At 32.5% G+C, this 20,822-nt stretch overlaps 10 protein-coding genes across 10 annotated transcripts; 6 read left to right on the top strand and 4 right to left on the bottom strand.

Moving 5' to 3' along the window:
• Window positions 1-380: 380 nt before the first annotated feature.
• On the top strand, window positions 381-1,501 carry T551_02087 (uncharacterized protein; the record flags this gene model as incomplete). The annotated part of the gene is made up of 4 exons (XM_018374350.1): window positions 381-522; window positions 569-754; window positions 795-1,399; window positions 1,445-1,501. 4 exons carry the CDS (start codon window positions 381-383, stop codon window positions 1,499-1,501), a joined length of 990 nt encoding a protein of 329 aa, XP_018229302.1.
• A 715-nt stretch (window positions 1,502-2,216) lies between these two features.
• On the bottom strand, window positions 2,217-2,972 carry T551_02086 (uncharacterized protein; the record flags this gene model as incomplete). The annotated part of the gene is made up of 5 exons (XM_018374349.1): window positions 2,217-2,264; window positions 2,308-2,404; window positions 2,449-2,597; window positions 2,640-2,752; window positions 2,807-2,972. 5 exons carry the CDS (start codon window positions 2,970-2,972, stop codon window positions 2,217-2,219), a joined length of 573 nt encoding a protein of 190 aa, XP_018229301.1.
• Window positions 2,973-3,221: 249 nt separating this feature from the next.
• T551_02085 (uncharacterized protein) lies at window positions 3,222-4,627 on the top strand (the record flags this gene model as incomplete). The annotated part of the gene is made up of 7 exons (XM_018374348.1): window positions 3,222-3,319; window positions 3,367-3,640; window positions 3,688-3,786; window positions 3,835-3,930; window positions 3,977-4,042; window positions 4,083-4,190; window positions 4,235-4,627. 7 exons carry the CDS (start codon window positions 3,222-3,224, stop codon window positions 4,625-4,627), a joined length of 1,134 nt encoding a protein of 377 aa, XP_018229300.1.
• A 90-nt stretch (window positions 4,628-4,717) lies between these two features.
• Window positions 4,718-5,904, bottom strand: T551_02084 (dihydroorotase, homodimeric type; the record flags this gene model as incomplete). Its single annotated transcript, XM_018374347.1, has 4 exons — window positions 4,718-5,457; window positions 5,501-5,521; window positions 5,574-5,733; window positions 5,785-5,904. The coding sequence occupies 4 exons, from the start codon at window positions 5,902-5,904 to the stop codon at window positions 4,718-4,720; spliced, it is 1,041 nt and encodes a 346-aa protein (XP_018229299.1).
• A 257-nt stretch (window positions 5,905-6,161) lies between these two features.
• Window positions 6,162-7,627, top strand: T551_02083 (actin-2; the record flags this gene model as incomplete). Its single annotated transcript, XM_018374346.1, has 8 exons — window positions 6,162-6,178; window positions 6,225-6,255; window positions 6,298-6,362; window positions 6,411-6,609; window positions 6,655-7,122; window positions 7,167-7,341; window positions 7,383-7,522; window positions 7,565-7,627. The coding sequence occupies 8 exons, from the start codon at window positions 6,162-6,164 to the stop codon at window positions 7,625-7,627; spliced, it is 1,158 nt and encodes a 385-aa protein (XP_018229298.1).
• Window positions 7,628-8,199: 572 nt separating this feature from the next.
• On the bottom strand, window positions 8,200-9,666 carry T551_02082 (glyceraldehyde-3-phosphate dehydrogenase; the record flags this gene model as incomplete). Its single annotated transcript, XM_018374345.1, has 10 exons — window positions 8,200-8,265; window positions 8,308-8,351; window positions 8,396-8,609; window positions 8,665-8,702; window positions 8,749-8,895; window positions 8,949-9,019; window positions 9,060-9,204; window positions 9,242-9,537; window positions 9,575-9,604; window positions 9,641-9,666. 10 exons carry the CDS (start codon window positions 9,664-9,666, stop codon window positions 8,254-8,256), a joined length of 1,023 nt encoding a protein of 340 aa, XP_018229297.1. The 3' UTR covers window positions 8,200-8,253.
• Window positions 9,667-13,936: 4,270 nt separating this feature from the next.
• T551_02081 (TFIIH complex subunit TFB5) lies at window positions 13,937-14,231 on the top strand (the record flags this gene model as incomplete). The annotated part of the gene is made up of 3 exons (XM_018374344.1): window positions 13,937-13,955; window positions 13,999-14,014; window positions 14,057-14,231. The coding sequence occupies 3 exons, from the start codon at window positions 13,937-13,939 to the stop codon at window positions 14,229-14,231; spliced, it is 210 nt and encodes a 69-aa protein (XP_018229296.1).
• Window positions 14,232-15,735: 1,504 nt separating this feature from the next.
• Window positions 15,736-16,826, bottom strand: T551_02080 (uncharacterized protein; the record flags this gene model as incomplete). Its single annotated transcript, XM_018374343.1, has 6 exons — window positions 15,736-15,847; window positions 15,917-16,103; window positions 16,151-16,334; window positions 16,414-16,473; window positions 16,514-16,735; window positions 16,779-16,826. 6 exons carry the CDS (start codon window positions 16,824-16,826, stop codon window positions 15,736-15,738), a joined length of 813 nt encoding a protein of 270 aa, XP_018229295.1.
• A 286-nt stretch (window positions 16,827-17,112) lies between these two features.
• Window positions 17,113-18,237, top strand: T551_02079 (glutamate--ammonia ligase; the record flags this gene model as incomplete). The annotated part of the gene is made up of 2 exons (XM_018374342.1): window positions 17,113-17,145; window positions 17,203-18,237. 2 exons carry the CDS (start codon window positions 17,113-17,115, stop codon window positions 18,235-18,237), a joined length of 1,068 nt encoding a protein of 355 aa, XP_018229294.1.
• A 782-nt stretch (window positions 18,238-19,019) lies between these two features.
• T551_02078 (uncharacterized protein) lies at window positions 19,020-20,685 on the top strand (the record flags this gene model as incomplete). The annotated part of the gene is made up of 5 exons (XM_018374341.1): window positions 19,020-19,289; window positions 19,334-19,830; window positions 19,873-20,065; window positions 20,110-20,271; window positions 20,314-20,685. The coding sequence occupies 5 exons, from the start codon at window positions 19,020-19,022 to the stop codon at window positions 20,683-20,685; spliced, it is 1,494 nt and encodes a 497-aa protein (XP_018229293.1).
• Between the last annotated feature and the right edge of the window lie 137 nt (window positions 20,686-20,822).

Genomic DNA, 20,822 nt, shown 5'->3' with positions numbered 1-20,822 from the left:
AATTTAAATAAATAGCTTTTGTTTATTTTATTTCTTTTTTCAGTAATATTCCATGTTTTTTGATTTAATATTATTCATTGTTAATTTATTTTAAAAGTAAAAAAATACTTTTTTGTTTCTAAAAATACATTTCAGTTATTTTTTACTTTATAATTCTTTTAATTCTTAAAGTTTTTTTCATTGATATTTAAAAAATTATCTGAAAAAAAGCTTTTATACAAAAATAATTTGATAAATTTGTTTTTTTTTTGTTTTTAAATAATAATTTAAATAATAAAAAAAGATATTTTTTACCTATTTTTTCTTAAATCTTCATTAAATCCGCCTTCTTGACTGTCCGTTATATCTTGGATGTTTAACGTAGTTATTACAGATAAATTATGTTACGCTTTATTTGCTCATTTAAAGCAAAGAATACATCATTTTATGATATTTTTCCTCGCAGGCGAGTATTTTGGACATACTGTTCCTCTAAATGGGATTTAAATGAAGCACCTTTACCATTTCCCATCAATAAATTTCGTAAGTTGTGTTTTTTTGTAGGGAAATGGGTTTAAACAGAAGACAGCTTTTATATTTAAGCATGCAAAAAAAGCACCGACTCGTCCTTCTTTTTTTCCTGTTTCAAAAGGCTTAAAACCTATGACATATATTTTTGATTCTTTACAACAATTTTTTGCGTCATATATTTCATATTCTTCAGCAGAAACAAGATTTGGACATGATTATTGGCCTAACGAGTTCTGTGTTGGAGGTATTTTATATTTTTTTAAGGTATTTTTTTATATTTTAAGGAACATATGCCACACGCCAGTTTTTTCATCTTCTTAAAGAACCTAAGTCAAAATTATCTAAAATTATGACTGAAGATTTACTTCTACTCCTTGATGATTATATTACAAAAGATGGTCAGCCGCCATTGAAATTACGGCCTTATATTTATTTGAATCGTGTCTACAATTCAAAAATTCGTACAGTATTTGTTAATTTTGGATCTAAAGATACATTTAAACGTCTTTCAGAACTTGAGAAGTTAAATGAAAGAGATCCTAGATATATAAGAGTACGATGGAAGACGTTTAATATTGGGTTAAAGTTAGCTCCAGATGAAAAAGATATACCTACATCATTTACTATTACGAAAAATGCAGCTTTAAGAGAAATGAAAAAAGGGATATCGTATTCTGTCGATTTGGAGATAGATGGTGAATTTGAAACGGGTTATTTTGATTCATTGGATGAAAAAGATAGCGTTGAACCCAAAATTGTAAATAGGGAACGACGTATAATAGTTGTAACATTCCAAAGTCAGCATTGTGATCCTGGAAGCAGATTATCAGTAGAAAATGTATTTTGTGATGATGAACTTGTAAATGAAGGTGTCGAGTGGAAAATATCGGTATATAAATCTGTTTATTCATAATAGTTAATAAGAATATTATAGGATATAGATTATGTGATATTTGAAAAGAAATTAGAAGAGATTACGCGGTATAATTAAAATTAATGCATTTTTATATAATTTTTATATAAACATTCCTATGAATTCAAAAATGGTTTTTGGATCACTTTTATAATAGAATTATAAATAAAGACAACATTTTAATTCATTTTTAGTTTACTAGGACTAAAAATTTTAATATCTTGTTTTCGGATAAAGACATTTAGAAAATATATATTAAATGTAGATGTATTTTCTGTAATATTAAGAATAAAATGATAAAATCATCTAAGTTAATCAGTAATTTTTAGAAGAATATACAGAATAATAAGTTATTGTAATATCGAATTAATAAATTTATTTAATATTTATATAGTTTTTATGAAAAATATATATTTCAAAAATATATCTTCATATTTTTTTATAAAATTAAATTCAGAATATTTTTAAACTTCGAAGCCAATATATTCTTTAAACAAAAATTAGTATTTTGTCTAAAACTATTTAAAATATATATACATGATACATAAAAATATGTTTAAAAATAATGACTCAACTTTTAAAATAGACCTATTTACATTTATTAAATATTACCAAAGAAATGATTAATAAAAAGACTAATATGATGTTTTTTAAAAAATAGATATTTTTACGGAAAAAATGATTCAACATATATCCATCATCATGAAAATGTAAATGTAATACCCTAAGTAAACAAAACGTTTTAATAAAATAGTTGGACAAAATATATTATTAACGATTCCTCTTAAATTTTTTAATTCAGATCAAACTTATTTATTCCAAAAATACGTTTTCTATGTGTCTAAAAAATAAGTAAAAATATTGTTTAGATTACTTATACATACAGAAGGAAGCTTTGGAACCAAAACCATTGTAAGAGCCCAAAGATTAATAAAAAACATCCAGAAATCATAATGAGTATAATGTGTACTTAAAAGAAATCTAGTTATCTAAATTAAAAAATAATTTGATGTATAAAAACATACAGAATAATAGGAACTGTAGTAAGATACTTCTTCGCAGGGGTATATTGTGCACCATTATCCATTTGTTCCCACATAGTTAAATTATCATAGGCACCAGAATTAAATTCAAATGGAATGCCTTTCACCCAATGAAACATAATATATGAACTCTACAAAAATTAACACTTCTTCATATAGAACGTCCTTATTACAAGCATATAAGTTAAATTTGTAAGTGTCCATGAAAGTTCTTGTGAAACCGCCGGAAAAGCATTATAAAATATTTTAAGACATGAAATCACAACAATATGAATAATCCATGCTCCTGTATTTCCGTATAAGTAAAATCTATCCTTTTACAATACATAATAACTTTTACCTTTAAAATTAACCCAGTTGCAGTTAAAATTACTTTGACTTGCTTGATCTAAACTATCATCTGCTGTGCATGCTTGGACATCATGAATAATTGAAGATGAACGCCGACGCATATCATCGAATAAAATACCTGATGTTTGGATCTGTTGTAGCACACTAGATGTCATTTATTTAGCTTTAAATCCAATATTTCCTTTGAATGAACAATCCTTCTGTAAATCTCTAGAAATTTGCTTTTAAAAACGCTAGAAAAAACGTCCAGCTCCTCTAAATTACGTTTTTTATGTTTTTTAAACTGTATAAGACTCAAATTTATGTTTAAAAGCTAATAAATATCTTTTTTATTGTTTTCTTAAAATATGATGTTTAATCCGGACTCGGTTACATTTATATGAGATATTAACTTCGACAGGACTATGCGGTCAAACATAGACCATGATTTTAAATTGATTGAAAATAATAAAGATAGCCCAGATAACATAAAAATAGATGAAAATATTCAAGAAAACCATAAGTTTTATTAGAAAGTTTTTTTTTCCCTATTTTTAATTGTTATTTTAGGATTAATTTATCATATTCAGTAGAACAGTATGATCAATGTGCGCTGGACGCTTTAAAAGGCGAAGAAAAGGTTAAAATAGACGTTGTTACGGATTCATTTTGTAAAGAAAATCTGTTGGTATCTGAAGAAGTAGCTGATATTGCTGTAACCGCTGTAACACTATCACCAAAGGTGACAGAAGAAGAAACAAATATAGAACAGGATTCCCGGAATCCGGAGAGTGATTCGTGCAATGGATCTGAAAATACAGAGACTAGTAATGATTGGATGCATGTAAATATTACTGAGATATGTTTTTTAAGCATGTAAAATGAGTTTAGTTAAGTAAAGGCCGATATTTTGGTATTGCAGAAGATGAGGTTATTTGTCATAAATGTGGTGAACCAGGGCATATTCTCCGTGAATGTTCTCAAGAAATGGTATTTTTTATATAGATTTATGAATAGCTAATATATTCTGAACATTAGTGTACAAACTGTGGAACAGTAAACGATCATTTGGCTTCTCGATGTCCAATGCTCCAAAGATGTCACAATTGTAATGAACTTGGTCATATTCTTGTTGTAAAGTTTTATCTTATGATTACTCTTTTTTGGTTGATAAGATTAGGATTGTAAAAAACCGTGGAAGTCAAACACGTGTAGTTTGTGTAATTCAAAATATCATCCAAACGATGTAGGTTTTATTATATATTTGGCAATATTAATAGTTTCAGATGTGTCCTAAAATTTGGAGATGTTATATATTCAGCCCAAATGCGCCTAAAGATTTTAAACCCAAGAGATACTGTTACAATTGTGCAGAATATGGACATTATGGCGATGTATTCTCTTTTCTTTTAGTAATTGGTTTATTTACATACGATAGGATTGTCGTCTTCCTCAATGTTCTAAATATATGGAACCATCTGCTTTCCGTATTGATAATGAACCCGTTTCTGCTTCTGAATATGCATATTTAAAACATCAAGAAAAAATAAAAAAAAAAAGAGCTCTTCAGGCTTATAAAGAAGAAGAAAGAGATGATTGGTTTGCCCAAAAAATGAAAAGATCTTCAAACCATAAATCATCTAGATCAAATACCTTTTCAAAAAGTAACCCGTATTGCAAAATAAGCAATTCAAATCGCTTTTATAATAAACATAAAGAAATCTTATATGGCAACACACATAAACGTGAAAATAGTATACATGATAAGAAACATTTGAAAAAAGATTTAAATAAAAAAGAATCCATTTATATTAACGTATTTTCACACTAAAACTAATAAGAGGTTATAATAGGATTACTAGTGAATATATATATAATATAATAAAAATTATATAAAAATATAGATTAATTATATATACTTTTATTGTTTCCATGTTACAGTCCAATTTAATATACTTCCTTCCAAAAATGGTACTACAGAAGTGTCTCCTGAGCCGAATTCTGAAGGAACTTGAAATGGTTGTTTTTTCAATATAATTTTTTTATCCATGCCAACATTTTTGACATTATAAAATTCTCTTCCAAAAATACATGCAAAATTTTCAAGTTTATCCAACTTTCCTATACTTTCGAATGCTTCTGCAAGGTAACTCATAAGATATGGCTGAGTAAATATTCCAGCAGCAATTCTTTTAGTGTTTATTTTGTGTGCTCGTGGATGAGGTGCAGAATCGCTTCCAAGAAAAAACTTTTTGTTCCCACTTGTAGCAATATTTAAAAGTTCTTTCCTATCAGAAGGCAATTTTGCAACAGGTTTGCAATATGCATATGCATTACCTGCCCAATCATCAATTGTTAAAAAAAGATGATGTGCTGTAATTGTCCCTACAACATTATCTCCACAGCTTTTGACTGCTTCTATAGCAGCTGCTGTTGTACAATGTTCAAGAACAATTTTGAGCTTTGGAAACCGAGCATGCAAATTATGAAGCGTTGGCAAAAACGCTTGCTCAGCTGTCAAAACAGTTACAGCCTCTTTTTCAGTAGAATAGTGAGCTTCTCCATGGATATTCAAAACAAGACCATGCTTTTCCATTGCAGAAAGGGTAGGATAATACGGTTCATAACTCTCAATCCCAAATTCTGAATTTGTTGTTACACCTTATTATATTTAACAAAATAACATTTTTTATATATTTGAAACCTTTTGGATACGCCTTTACACCTTTTTACTGTCAAATATGTTCACTTATCTTCTTGTTAACGCTGTCATTTACCCACAATTCCTACTGCTTTTGCTTGTTCAATAACTACCGGTGTAATCTCTGGACAAAGATAAAGGCTCATAAGAAACGTTGTATTACTATCTAATGCCTCTAATTCACGTTTGTAATTCATGCACATATCAATTGTTGTAATAGGTGGCATTAAATTAGGCTTTATGTTTAATTCATCAGTAAATGGTCAAAAATTTCGTAAAAAAAACACCATAACGTATACAATAGAGCATCCTCCATGATGAATAGATGGAACTATCTGCTTCATCATTTCATTTGACCTCAAATGCGTATGAAAGTCTGCGCCTGCAGACAATTCCAGGTAATTCATTTTTTATGAATTTATTGAACGTTAACGGTACAACTGCGATTAGTCGACATATATTATTTGAAACAATTGACAAAAAAAAACGTAGAAAAGCTTAAATTAAGTTATTTTCTAAGATTTATACTGTTTTTTTATATTAACTTTTATAGATTGTTGTTTCTTTTGCTTTTTTTCCATAAAATAATAAGTAAAAACAGTATATAAAAGAAAAGTACTGTTTGTAGAAAGATATTGAATTAAATCGGCTAAAATTTTATGAAATGGAATTTCATGATGTGTATGGACTTTTTTGAGTGTATAAATACATGTTAAACTTACATCAGATTAACAAATCAACCTATTTGTATTGATAATGTAGTATTTTAGTTGAAAGATTTAATGTTGATGGTTGTGCAGGGCTCTGGAGTTATAAAAGCAGGATTTGCCGGTGAAGATCAGCCTAAATGTTTTTTTCCGTCATAGTAAAATCATAAGAATAAATGTATGAATGTTTGAATGACAACGTATAGTGTTGGTCGGCCAAAACATATAAGAATCATGGCAGGAGCCATTGAAGGAGAGTTTTTTATAGGAAATAAATCACAAGAGCTTCGTGGTCTTTTGAAGATTAAATATCCGATAGAACATGGAATTGTTATTGATTGGGATGATATGGAACGAATATGGCAATTTATATATACAGAAGAACTTAAGACTGTTTCAGAGGAAGTATAGATCGTTTTTACATGTAAAATTAGTGTTTACACTGGTTAGCATCCAGTTTTGCTAACAGAGGCACCTTTAAATCCTAGGACAAATAGGGATCAAGCAGCTCAAATCTTTTTTGAAACTTTTAATGTACCTGCATTGTTTACATCGATACAAGCTGTCTTATCTCTTTATGCTTCAGGGCGTACAACGGGTGTTGTTTTGGATTCAGGCGATGGTGTAACGCATGCCGTTCCTATTTACGAAGGATTTGCAATGCCATCGGCCATAAGAAGAATAGACATAGCAGGGCGGGATGTAACAGAATATTTACAGTTATTGCTTAGAAAATCCGGGACAGCATTTCATACAAGTGCTGAAAAAGAGATCGTTAGAATTATTAAAGAAAAATGTTCTTATGTTGCATTGGACCCAAGAAAAGAGGAAAAGGAATGGATCAGTGCATCTATTTCAGGAGGACAAAATCATCCTAAAGGAGAAGAATTTAAACTCCCTGATGGAAATGTTTTACGAGTATATATCTTTCTCATAAATAGGTAATTTTTTACTCTTTGTAGCTTGGGGCAGAGCGGTTTCGAGCACCAGAAATCTTATTTGATCCAGAAATTGTTGGATCAGAATATTCCGGCATTCATCAGGTTGTGGTCGATGCCATTAGTCGAGTAGATTTAGATCTTCGGAAATCTTTGTTCGGGAATATCGTCTTATCTGGAGGATCTACCTTGACAAAAGGTAACTGAACTTACAAATCACTTGTCTTTATAACTTTGAAGGATTCGGCGACCGCCTTTTGTCTGAAATTCGCCGCCTTGCTGTAAAAGACGTTAAGATCAAGATCTTTGCGCCTCCTGAAAGAAAATACAGTACATGGATTGGCGGCTCCATCCTTGCAAGCCTTAGTACATTTAGAAAAGTATGCTTGTTTCTAGGTTGCCACATTCTAACCGTTAATTAGATGTGGGTCAGTGCAGAAGAATACCAGGAAGACCCAGATATCATCCATAGAAAAAGCATCTAGTTTGTGGCATTTTGACGCAAGAGCTAAAGTTTTGAATCTGCCATTGGGCTTCTGCCGATCGGGGTTTACGAGTAAACTTTTTTGCTACTCAAAAACACCCTAACACCTCTACACAGCTTACTCCACACTACTGCATAATCACAATAGCATGCTGTGCCCATGTAAGCTGTTCCGGTTCAGACCTGCTGTTTGGGCATCTAAACTATTCTCCACACCATATCACCATGTTTTTACAGCACCTGTTTATTCACTATACACTTTGTACTTTACATTTTGTTTTACACTCTGCTTTCTACTCATTCTACCCTACATACACTACGCTGCCTACATACACTAGCTGCAGCGCCGTATTTAATATACGCGGGTTTAATATACGCGGTAAATATACGCGGTACGCTGCGTACCGCGTCTTAGTTGCCCGGCACGCATAATATTAACGCACAATACTAACACATCCCCAATATATTTTCAATCAAAATCTATTCTAAATCTCTCTTATATACTACTTTTCATACTGCTTTTTTCCGTTTTTATACTTTTTTTCTGGTTTTTATACTTTTTGCACTGCTTCTCCCGCCAAACTCCCGAGTGCTTACGGACACGCTTAGCAGCGTGTCCTGCCCGCCTCAGCGGCATATCTGCGCCCGCTTAGTCACTCCCCCGCTCAAAACTTGACCTGCCTCTGCATCCTTCGTCGCCATGTATCGAATCAGGTCGCAGATCCCTGCCCCTGTCACTCCCTTCTCTTTTTGCCCCGCGTCTACTTACGCCTGCTGTAGCCCCACTCGTTGTCATACCATGAGACCAGCTTGAAGAAGCGGCTGTTCAGCTCAATGCTTGCCTCCGCGTCAAAGATAGAGCTACATGTGTGCCCCACAAAGTCCGACGACACCAGGCTTTCTTCCGTATACCCCATGATCCCCTGCAGATGCGTCTCCGCTGCCTTCTTGATCACCTCCTTGATCTCGTTCAGCGACGTCGCCTATGCCTGTTACTCTGTCCCGCTGCGCCCTGGCTGCGCACGCCTGCGCACGCACCTTCTCGACCCGCACCGTCAGGTCCACGACCGACACGTCTGGCCCCGTAAACGCTCTGCGCTCTCTGTGCCCGCCTCTACTTACTCGCTGTGGGCACCCGGAACGCCATCCCCGTCAGCCGCCCATTCAGCTCCGGAATCACTTTCCCGACCGCCTTCGCCGCTCCCGTTGACGACGGGATGATGTTTCCGAACACCGACCGCCCTCCTCTCCAGTCCTTTGCCGACGGCCCTGCAACACAAACACATAAGGTGAGGCCCTGGCGGGTGCGGCTGCCATCCTACCGTCGACGGTCTTCTGCGTCGCCGTGGCGGCATGCACCGTCGTCATCAGTCCCTCGACGATCCCGAAGTTGCTGCCCTCCTCAGCGCCAAGTGCCGCTACGTGTCCCATACTCATGAATGATCTTTGCCAGCGGCGCAAGACAGTTGGTTGTACACGATGCATTCGACACGACGTTCTCGCACCCGTCGTACGCGTCCAAGTTCACCCCGCAGACATACATCGGCGCATCTGCCGACGGTGCGCTAATCACGACTGCTCCTCAGCCTTGGGCCTGCCTCTGCTCTGTGCTCACCCTTGCGCGCACCGCCCGTCAGGTGCTTCCTCGCGTCGGCGACGGCTGTAAACACGCCCGTTGCTTCCACCACGTACTCTGCGCCACATGCGCCCCACGGGATGTTTGCAGGGTCGCGCTCAGCAAAGACCTTGATTGTGCGGCCGCCGACAAGCAGGCAGCCGCACTGGGCGGCGACGGTGCCGCCGTGGCGGCCATGCACGGTGTCGTACTGGAACATGTATGCCATGTAGTCGGCAGTGACGAAGGGGTCGTTCACGGCGACCACCTCGAGGTCGGTGCTGCAGAGAGCGTTTCTGGCGGTCAGCACAGCGGCAGCGCGGCGAGACATACCGCAGAACAATGCGGCCGATGCGGCCAAAGCTGCGCCGTCAGCACCGCTAGAGTAATGCGGCCTACCCGTTGATGCCTATGCGGACGCCCATCGCCCAGGTGTCCCGATGCATGCATGCATATATAGCGTGCAACAGCGGACGTACAGCGTAGCGCACAGTGTGGCGTGTAGTATGCGCAGTGCATAACGCAGTGTATAGTGTAGTGTACAGTGTAGTGTACAGTGTGCATAGTATATAGCGTGTATAGTATACGGGTACATGGTGTACATGGTGTATACGGTGCATGGTGTGCATGGCGTGTACATAATACAGAGCGTAACAGAGCGTATAACACAGATAGTGCAGACACAGCATGGCAGCGCACACAATGCATACAACGCATACACAGTGCATATAGTCGACAGAGTGCGCATATAATACATGTGTAATGCATATACTTCGTATCTGCGGCGCATACACAGGCTGGTGCTGCATACAGTGCACACCGCGCGTCCAGATGCGCCTGCACTAGGCATGCAGTGCACACTATGTGTATATACTATGCGTGTCGTATGCAACACAGCACATATAGCATGCAGCGCATACATGACGCATACATAACGCATACAACGCGCATACATAACGCATACAGCGCACAGCATATAATGCGTGCACACTGCGCATACACTATGCATACACCATGTAACGTATACACTGCATAACATGTGCATACCTGCATACACAGCGCATACAACGCGGTGTATGTGCACACTGCATACACAGCGCATGCAGTATATACAACACATATAGCATATAGTCGGCTGTGTGCATACTGTGCATGTACACTGTGTATATAACGCGTGTATGCTGTACAGATGTGCTATATATATACACCACACATATATGCTGTGCGTTGTATGCTATGCGTTGCGTGCACACACTGCGCATACTGCGTGCATACATACTGCACGTATAGCAACAACGCACTGCACATATGCACAGTGTATGTCCATAGCGCACACTGCACAATGCCCCACACTGACGCATGTATAGCGCTCTATGCACTGCGCGCATGCCATAGGGCGGTGTGCGCGGTGTATATGCTGTATATACGCTGTATATGCAGTGTATGTGCTGTATATACATTGTGTGCGCTGTATATACATTGTGTGCGCTGTGTATGCGTGTTATATACGCTGTATATGTGCTGTGTATGCATTGTATGCGCACTACACACGCGTTATATGCATACTCTGCTGATTGTATATGCTATCTGTGCTATCTATGCGTACGGCTATGCGTACGGCCATGCGTATGGCTGTGTACGGTGTATAAATGTGCACGCGGTGGTATACACATAATCTATGCTATAACGCGGTATATGCCGCCGTAGACGTGTATGCATATATATATATACATGTATACATGTATACATGTATATACTCTGTTCCATGCAGACGCTGTATGTGTGTCTGTCCACTGCACGTGCATGTTTTCTGCTGCGATGTCCCGCACTGCGCACTCCGTGCACACGCCGTGCACTGCATATACCGTGCATATACTGCGTATACATAATGGATAGTGTGTATATAACATATATAGCATATAGCACATAGTACATAGTCATAGTACATAGTATATAGTGTATAACATATAGTGTATAGCATATAGTGTATAGTGTATAGTGTATGTGTGTGTATGCTGCAGTGCAGTGCAGCCGTATGCTGTGTGTGGCAGAGCGCAGATGTGTCGCAGACAGTAGCGTAGAATCTGCATAGATAACATATATATGCAGCATGTATAGTCTGTGTGCTGTGCATAGTTTGCATGGAATGCGTAGACATATCACACTATCTGCACCACACTATCTGTACCAGACGGTAGACAACTCTGCATATTACACATAGAATGCAGATATAATGCGCATACAACGTGACATAATGTGTATACTATGCGTTATACATTAATGCCTTGCATACTATACGCTGTATGCTATATGGTATATATTCTACGCTGTTCTGTGCACGCATTCCACGTATACAGAATATACAGTATGTATTGTATACTTTTCAGATTATATGCGCATGTTGTGTATATGCTAATGCTACATATGCTATCCATATAATCCGTAAATCGCAGGTATACTATGTATATGTATATACACATACAACGGGCATAGAACATATGCTGCACATACACTGTGTATATAGCATGTATATAATATATAGTCGGCACAATGTGTAGTGTTTGTTGTGTATTATGTATGATATATCTAGAGTATATATTATAGAGTATGCATAACGCGTACAGCAGGGTGTACGCTGTATACAGTCTGATATATGTATAATATACAGTATGCGCAATGTGTATAATATGTAGTATGCGTAAGATGTGTAGTGTACTGTATACAGAGCATAATACAGCACAGTATATAGCATAACGTGTATAATGCATCGTAGATACAGTATAGTATAGGTAGTATGTATGCCGTGTAAATGATCACTAGTGTATGCACTGTCCAGTGTGTGCACTGTCCAGTGTGTGCACTGTCTGATGTGTGTACTGTAGTGCGTAGTGTGCCAGTATATCTATGGTATGAATAGTATAAGAATATATATAGTATGTACAGTGTGTACAGTGTGTATAGTGTATAGTATGATAGCACATGTATAGTATATACAATATATAATTTTATGATACGTATAGAGTGTATGGTATGTATAGTACACTCTCACGCATAGTATATATATAGTATATATACTCTATACTCTATACTTATTGTATACTATATATAATCATGTATAAGCAAAGTGTGTATAAGCAAAGTGTGTATAAGCATAGAGGGTATATATTATATAATGTAATGTGTATGATGTATAATCTAGTATATATGCATATGTCCAATATATAATATATAGTGGATCTGCAAATGTATCTCTGATAGCACAGTGACAGTATATGCTATGCAGTATACAATATACATTATGGACTACACATTCTACACTATATACTATATGTTATATACAATACGCTACGTGTTATATGGTATATATTTTACATTTATATGTTATGTATTATACTATCTATTATATACATATATTGTATATGTATACATTGTGGTACATGTTACATGTTATAGACTAATGCATTATGCTAATGCATTTACGTATTTATTATACTATTGACAGGCGTTTTACATAGCAGTAATACGCTAAAGCACCAAAGGTAGATTATAGACTTGACTTTCGAGAGATACGGCGAAATCTCCGTTGTAAACGAACGACTGCAGAGATAAGCAAATAAGAGTAATAAGAGGAATAATAAGGGTAAACATAAGGAGGAATAGAGGATAAATAAAGGAAAATATAAGGATAAATACAGGGAAAAGCATAGGAAAACATCCTAAAAAACATTGATAAAACACCGGCAAAATACTGGTAAAAAACACTGGATTAAAAGTAAGCTAAAGAGTGGGCAAAAAACAATAAAGATAAAGGTAAAAGACCTGCAGAAACAGAGAAAATCCAGTATAATATACTTTAAATACACTGTGAATACACTGTAAATACACGACAAAACAGTGACTAAGCTACGACTAAGTTGTGAAGAAACTGCAAGAACAAACAGAATAGCAGGTAACGAGTTAAAGATAGGATAAAGAGTGTCATATTAAGAAACATAAAGTCTTGTTTTATTGGTAGATTAAAGCAGGAAGTACCAGACAAAGTGTGAGACTACTGCTGATATCAGTTGAACAAAAGGCAAAATAAAAAGTTGAAGAGTGGGCTGAATTGCACTATAAAGGATCAGTGAAGTGTTGAACAAAGACAGATAACTACTAAGTGAGATACGAACAAATACAAGGCTTAGTTCGGTTAAATAGACTTCGATCTGGTTACATAGCAACTTAATAGTCTCCTAAGTGATAATTTAATTAGTATCTTAGATAGTAGATTAGATACGGAGTTGAAAATCAGGCTAAAGGCTTTCTAGAAACTGAACAAAATACAAGTTAAAGGCAGATTAAAGAGAAAATCAAGAAATAGGCGAAAGATAAGGCTAAAGACTAGTGAAATAGAAGAAACTAGGATTAAATACAAAGTAAAGCATAACTAGAATATCAAGCAAAATCAGAGTAAAACATTGGTCAAATACTGGATAAGGATCAAGTGAAATACAAGAAAGTGCAAAGTTAAATCAAGACAAATATCAAACTAAAGACAGAATAAAAGAAGGCTAAAAACAGACTAAAAATAGTATATAAAAAGTAAAGGTTGAATAAAAATTAGCTAAAATTATTCACTTAAAGATCAAATCAAAGTCATAAGGACACAGGTGAAAGAGGCTAAAAGAAAGTGAAACATACGTAAGACATACAAATATGCCACGGGCAACCAAAGGTAAATGTATTTGAGTATTAGATAATTTATACTAACACAACAGGTGTTTTGATTGAGTGGTAGGCGTCTAAGACTGAAAAAAAGGATAACTAACAGGATAGTGATCCAACAGTACGACAGATCATCTTGAATCTGGATAGCCAGACACATGACATTGTGCTAGAAGACCTAGAGGAGCGACTACTGGTACACTCACAGCAATTACCACGAATTCATGCAGAGCTTGAGCGTGTACTCGAAGAGAATGAGTTTACCTCACTTCCCACTTTTACTTAACCCCATCATTGTCAAAGCACACAGTGCATCTGCAGCACATACATATTTAATGTTTAGTAGGTGTACATTAGGTGCACAGTGAATTTACAGCGAGTGCACACTGAATACATTATAAATATACAATGAGAATGATATCGGAGCGACTCTTGAGTGATAGTGTATTGACGTATATTACTATATATCCTACTATGTATTACTATCTGTGTATGACTCTGTAGATTGAGATCGTGGATTGATAATATGAGTTGACGATGTAGAATGATAGCAAGCAGTTTTTGTCTTTCTAAGAAAATGATTAATGATATACTGTTTTGTTTGCTAAAGGGTGTTTAAAAAAAAATAAGTTACTAAAAGACAAAACTTGTCTATATTAACAGAGGTATGTTTAACATGAAGATATTTCTGGCATTGAATACAGTAATTACAATGAATACAATATTTTGGGTATGTATTAGTCTTATTTCTGCCAGGCCTTTATGGACTTTTGTAGACCTTTGTAGGTTTTTAATGGAATTTTTAGATAGATGATGTATCTTTAAGAACATATAATTATATTTTTATACAGTATAACCCTTATTTAACTTAGCTTTATTGAAAAAAATTGGTATTTTAGTTTAAACATATAATTTATATTTGACAATGCAAAAAGTAAAGGTTAAACGGTGGTTTATTTTTTATTGGATTATCGAGTAACTATCAAGTGGTTTAGAAATTGTACTGCTTTATTTTTTAAATTGTCTGTTTTTTGGATTACTTTTTTTTTGCCATGCATTACATTTGAAACACTCTTAGTACAATCTTCAATCAAAAGGAAAAATAATGCAAATAACACTAAATTTAGAAAGTGCCATTAAAGTGTCGTTAAAGCGTTATTAAAATATTGTTTTATAAGATAGCAATTGCGTTTTTTTATATGTTTTAATAGGGTTTACAATTTATTTAATAATTTTATTATAAGCGATTTATGTTTATTTAGTTCTTTATTTTGATTTTTGTAGATAATATATTTTTTAAAAAAAGATTAAGAAATTCTACTTAATGATTTATAAAGATATATTATTGCTAGACTAAACAGGAATATCAAGAGTGTAATGTTAATGATAAGATATTTATTGACGATTTAGAATTTTTTGATTCGTATGTTTAAAGATTTTTTATGAAACTATAATTTTCTTAATGTGCAAATAAACTTTATTTAATTCATAGTTATAGATTAATAATAATTTATAAATTTTATAATCTTTTATATATTATTTTATAATTATTTTATAATTATTTTGATTTATGTTAAAACAAATTCTAAATTAATGTATTTCATCATAAGTTTTAGGACTTAATAAACTTTAGTCAAAATACAAAAAAATTAACATAACTTAATATTATGTAAATTATTAATAAATAAAATATTTACATGTATTAAAATCTAAATGATAATTTATATTATTATTTGAAAAATATAAATAGTCATGAAACTTTATGATTATTTTTGATCATTGAATAAATATCAACAAAAATGAAATTCATTTAAAACATAAAACATCAACATTTTAGATTCCAAATTTTTATAAAGAGATATGTCAATAACAGTAGTAACATTAAAATGATTACCCGTTTTCCTAAAATAATAATAAAATTATCCTTATATATATAATTAATGTATTTTTATTTATTTTCTTAAAATCTACGTTTCCACTTGAATATTTAAATCTGAAGGTATTTTTAGTCTTTCTTGAGTTAGCTTTTTTTTCCATTTTCTTTTTTTTCTCCATCCTAGCAATTTGAAACAATAATCACATAACATTATACCTAGTTCAAGAATAACAACTATACAATATGAAATAGCAGCAAGAACATCTATTTTTGGTTCAAATACTAGTATATTATATTATTAAAAACAAAAAAAATATACATAAACGTACGTAAAGAAAGAAATGAAAAAACAGCACCCCCCATGTCTACCAAAAGAAAAATAAATGAAATCCCTCGAACTGATTTATGAATATAAATATCGTAATATGGGGGAAGGAGCCCAACACAAACCAAAATAGAAGAAATCACACCTACAGTTTTAATAGGCCATTCGATCCTTCGAACTATTAATTTCTTTTTAATATTAGATACATTAAATAGAATGAAAAAATAGTCATCTTGCTTTTATATAAAGAATGCTTATTGTTTCAACAAGTCCACATGCAGTTCCTGTGAGAAAAAAAATAAATATACATTTTTTTAAAGGCCATTTCTATGTATATCAGACATTTCAATCAATAAAAAAAATATACATTTTCATAATAAAGACATTGTCCCCATGTAATAAAACACAAAACCATAAATAATTGTGGCTGTAATTGCAATGGAATATTCAAATTACGTGAAATATTGTAAATACCCATAAAAACTCCCCCAACAGACCAAAGCAATAACATAAGCGGCTGTAATCCAGTTGTATTATGTCGAAGATAATTTACAATAATCTGAGGAATTAACTGAACACACCACATAATCTAAAAAATAAAAAACATATAAGCAATAAAATAATCCTCTTACGGTTCCAATTGTTCCAAGAATTGCTGCAATTACTGGATTGTGCCCCATTTTTTATAAATTTTGTTTTTAATCTATAATGTTTAATCTTAAAGATATTCTCCGGAAAAAAACTCAGTGACAAAAAAGAAACCACAAAAAATTTAAAAAATATACTGTTTCATTGAAATCAATTGTAAAATCATTTAATTATTTGCTAAATCATGACGTTGATTGACAAACCTAATCTAATCCTAAATAAAAATATTTAAGTTAGGTTTAGTTTTATAGGGTTTGTAATCAATTGAAATGTAAAAAAACAGATCAAAAAATATATAGTTTTATCTTAAATTTTAGGATGAAAAAACATAAAAAAGAATGGAGAACACAAGTAAAATATAATTTTTATTTAAATTTATATGAATTTAAGCTAATATAAAATATATAGTTAGATTATATGGAATTGGATCAAAATGGTAAAATTCAAGCAGAATATGTATGGATTGATGGATCAAATGAATTACGTTCTAAATCAAAAACACTTAGTAAGAGACCAGATAGTATTTCAGATCTCGTAGATTGGTATTTTGATGGATCATCAACAGGGCAAGCAAAAGGTCATGATTCAGATGTATATTTACGTCCAGTTGCATTTTATCCGGACCCATTTCGTCAAGGAAATAATATTATTGTTATGACAGAGTGCTGGAATGTAGACGGGACTCCAAATAAATCCAATTATCGTCATAAGTGTTCATTACTTTCTAAAAAATACGATAAACATGAGCCTTGGTTTGGCATGGAACAAGAATATACATTTTTAGATAAATATGGCTTACCATATGGATGGCCTCGTGGGGGGTTTCCTGCAGCGCAGGGGCCATATTATTGTGGTGTTGGAACAGGAAAAGTTTATTGTCGAGATATTGTAGAAATGCACTATCGAATGTGTCTTTATGCAGGAATCAATATATCAGGTGTTAATGCAGAAGTTATGCCCTCTCAGTGGGAGTTCCAAATCGGTCCATGTATTGGTGTTACTATGGGAGATGATCTTTGGATTGCAAGGTATCTTTTAATGCGAATTGCGGAGGAATTTGATATTAAAATATCTTTTCATCCCAAACCTATCAAAGAATTCAATGGCTCTGGATGTCATACGAATTTTTCGTCTCTAGAGATGAGAAAGGAGGGCGGTATAGAGCATATTTTAGAAGCAATTTCAAAACTTGAGAAAAAACATAAAGAACATATTAAAGTTTACGGAGATGATAATATTTTGCGCCTCACTGGAACTCATGAAACTGCTCATATTGATAGCTTCACATATGGAGTTGCAAATCGTTCTGCAAGTATTCGTATTCCGAGTATATGTGCAAAACAGGGTTATGGGTATTTTGAAGATCGTCGACCAGCATCCAATGTGGATCCATATCAAGTGTGTAGCATTATGATGGAAACAATTTTTTCAGACAAGGAATGAACTCTAGATTCAATTTTATTATTTTTTCTTCATACTTTCATAACAAAAAACTACATTCATTACTTTATCAAAATTATATATTTAATTTTAGCAATTCTCCCTAATATTTATATTTATTTATATTTATTTATATTTATTTATATTTATATTTATATACTAATTTAAGCATGCTTTAGTATTTACATTTATCTTTAGATTAAATGCAAAATTTTTACTATATTTTTATAATATTAGTAAATTTTAATTTAAATTATTTTCAGAATTTAAACGAAATAATTAAATAAAAATTTGAGGTTTTATGTATAATTATTTGATATTTTGAGAAAGTTTCTTCAAATTTAGAATTATTATTCATTTTTCATTTATTTTTTCCATTATTGAGTACTAAACTTTTAAAATAATTTATAATATTTGAAATATTATTTTATACTGTTTTAAATGGTTTATAAAAATATTTAAATACTATCATTTTTTATTTTTTTTATATTTTTGTTTTAAATATACTTTTTATTAAATACTTTCGAGATTTTAAATCTATGATAATTCTAAAACAGAAAAATAACTAGAGACTATTATAGAGCAATCTAATACGATTTTAGTACTTAAAAGAACTATTATATTATGAAAAATCTATATTGTTTGTCAATTTTATTTAATTGAAAAATTTTATTCAAAAATAATCTTTCAGATTTTTAACATATTTTGAAATATCATTATAAAAAGACAATTTATTCATGATTGAATGAATATTAATATATATATAAATCTTAAAACAAGATAAAATGTCAAAAGAAAATGATATTTCTAATAAATATAATTCATGTTCAAATGAAATACTTTTAGAATTTGAAGAACAAATAAAAAGCACTGACATGACTCCTTCTAAAATAATAGATATATTAATTGATACATTTAAAAAAACACAAAAAAATGAATTTGTTAGTCCAGAAGCATTGGAAGCTCTTGGTAAGAAAGAAGGTTTTGAGTGTTTTCATGATAAATATGAAAATGGTGTAACACTTAGTCTTGGAGGAAAAATTATAGTGATTGATGTAATTTTAATAAAAATGCTTTATTTTAAATTAAGATTTTATAGATAGATTTAGAAAAATTTTCTATTTACTGGAAAGTTATTCGTGTTGCAACTACATGGGCAGATTCTTCTGGGGGACAATATTTTTCGCCATCTACAGATGCTATTCTTCTAGCTAATTTTTCTGATTCATATCGTTTAAATTTATTTGAAACTAACTTTCAACGTCTTACATGTCTTGATCGCTTATCATCTCCACCTATATGGGATCTTTTTTCTATTATTAAATCTTTATATTTATCTCTTAAAAAAATTTATGATTATGAGCTTGATATATATTCTGATTCTGAAGAAGTATTATGTGAGAAATCTGGAAAGCCTGAATTTGATGTAGCAAATATTGTAGGGTTAAGTCTTTGGTATTGGAAACAAAGACATCATCATTTTGTTGAACAGAAGTCGTGGAGAGTAATAATAGAGGCTCAGGAGTATGATCCTACTTTCTCTTCTATTTTTTCTCTTAACATTGACTGGATGAATCAAAAAGTTAATTTATCAAAGTATGTCTTTTATATAATTTTAGAAAGTTAATGATTTTACAGTAATGAGCATGAATGGATAATAACTTCATCTGATTTGCCATTCTCATGTCAGTTTGTAATGATATTAGATCCTCCTATTGTAATGTGTTTGGAAGATATCAAAAAAATTTCTGAAATCATTGGATTGAATGATACCTCTGTTCTTTTTAAAGATTTCCAGGATAGTAACGATTTAATTTATGAAACTGTTTTAGTATTTTTAATATTTATATTTATTTTTTACTAACGTTACATAAGACTTCTCAATCATTACCTATACATACAAAAAGAACGATATACTTACCTTCTTCATTAACTCAAGATCAATTTTATACTATAGAAAAATCCACATTATTTCCTGTACATATTGTGAAGTGTATTCCTTTTTATCATCCTGAACATATTCATTTTGTTTTAAAGGTATATTGTTCAATAATATACTCATAGAATTTATTTCGATAGATACTTCGAAAATATACTGTTTTTCAGACTCTTGTTGAAAGCTATATAAATGATAATACATGTAAAAATTTTTTATTAGATCAGGTTAAATACAAGACGTCTATAAAAAACGAAACAAACATAAACATAATAACATTTTATGAAAAAGGCCCAGGGATTGAAATATTTTTTTCAACAATTTATGATAATTTTAAAATAAAATTATCTATTGCAGAAAATGGACATATTATTTTGCAAGATATACAGACAAATAAACTACATTTTGAAAAAATGAAGCAGCAGATTGAGCAAGTTTTTCAAGTTTCAAAAGATATAGGGATCTCCTGTGAATACATTAAGCAAATGTTGGAAAAAGATAATCATCTAAAATAATAATTAATTATATACATATATTCTAGATTGTTTTATAAGACAATATTCATTGTATGCATTTTCAAATCCATTATAAATACATATATCACTATATACTTCTTTTAAAAAAGAAATTTCATTTTTATATTCTTTATTGT

Source organism: Pneumocystis jirovecii (assembly GCF_001477535.1).
Source record: "Pneumocystis jirovecii RU7 chromosome Unknown supercont1.9, whole genome shotgun sequence".
NCBI lineage: Eukaryota > Fungi > Ascomycota > Pneumocystomycetes > Pneumocystales > Pneumocystaceae > Pneumocystis > Pneumocystis jirovecii.
Note: the sequence above shows the minus strand (reverse complement) of the source record. Positions and strands in the feature narration are given on the sequence as shown.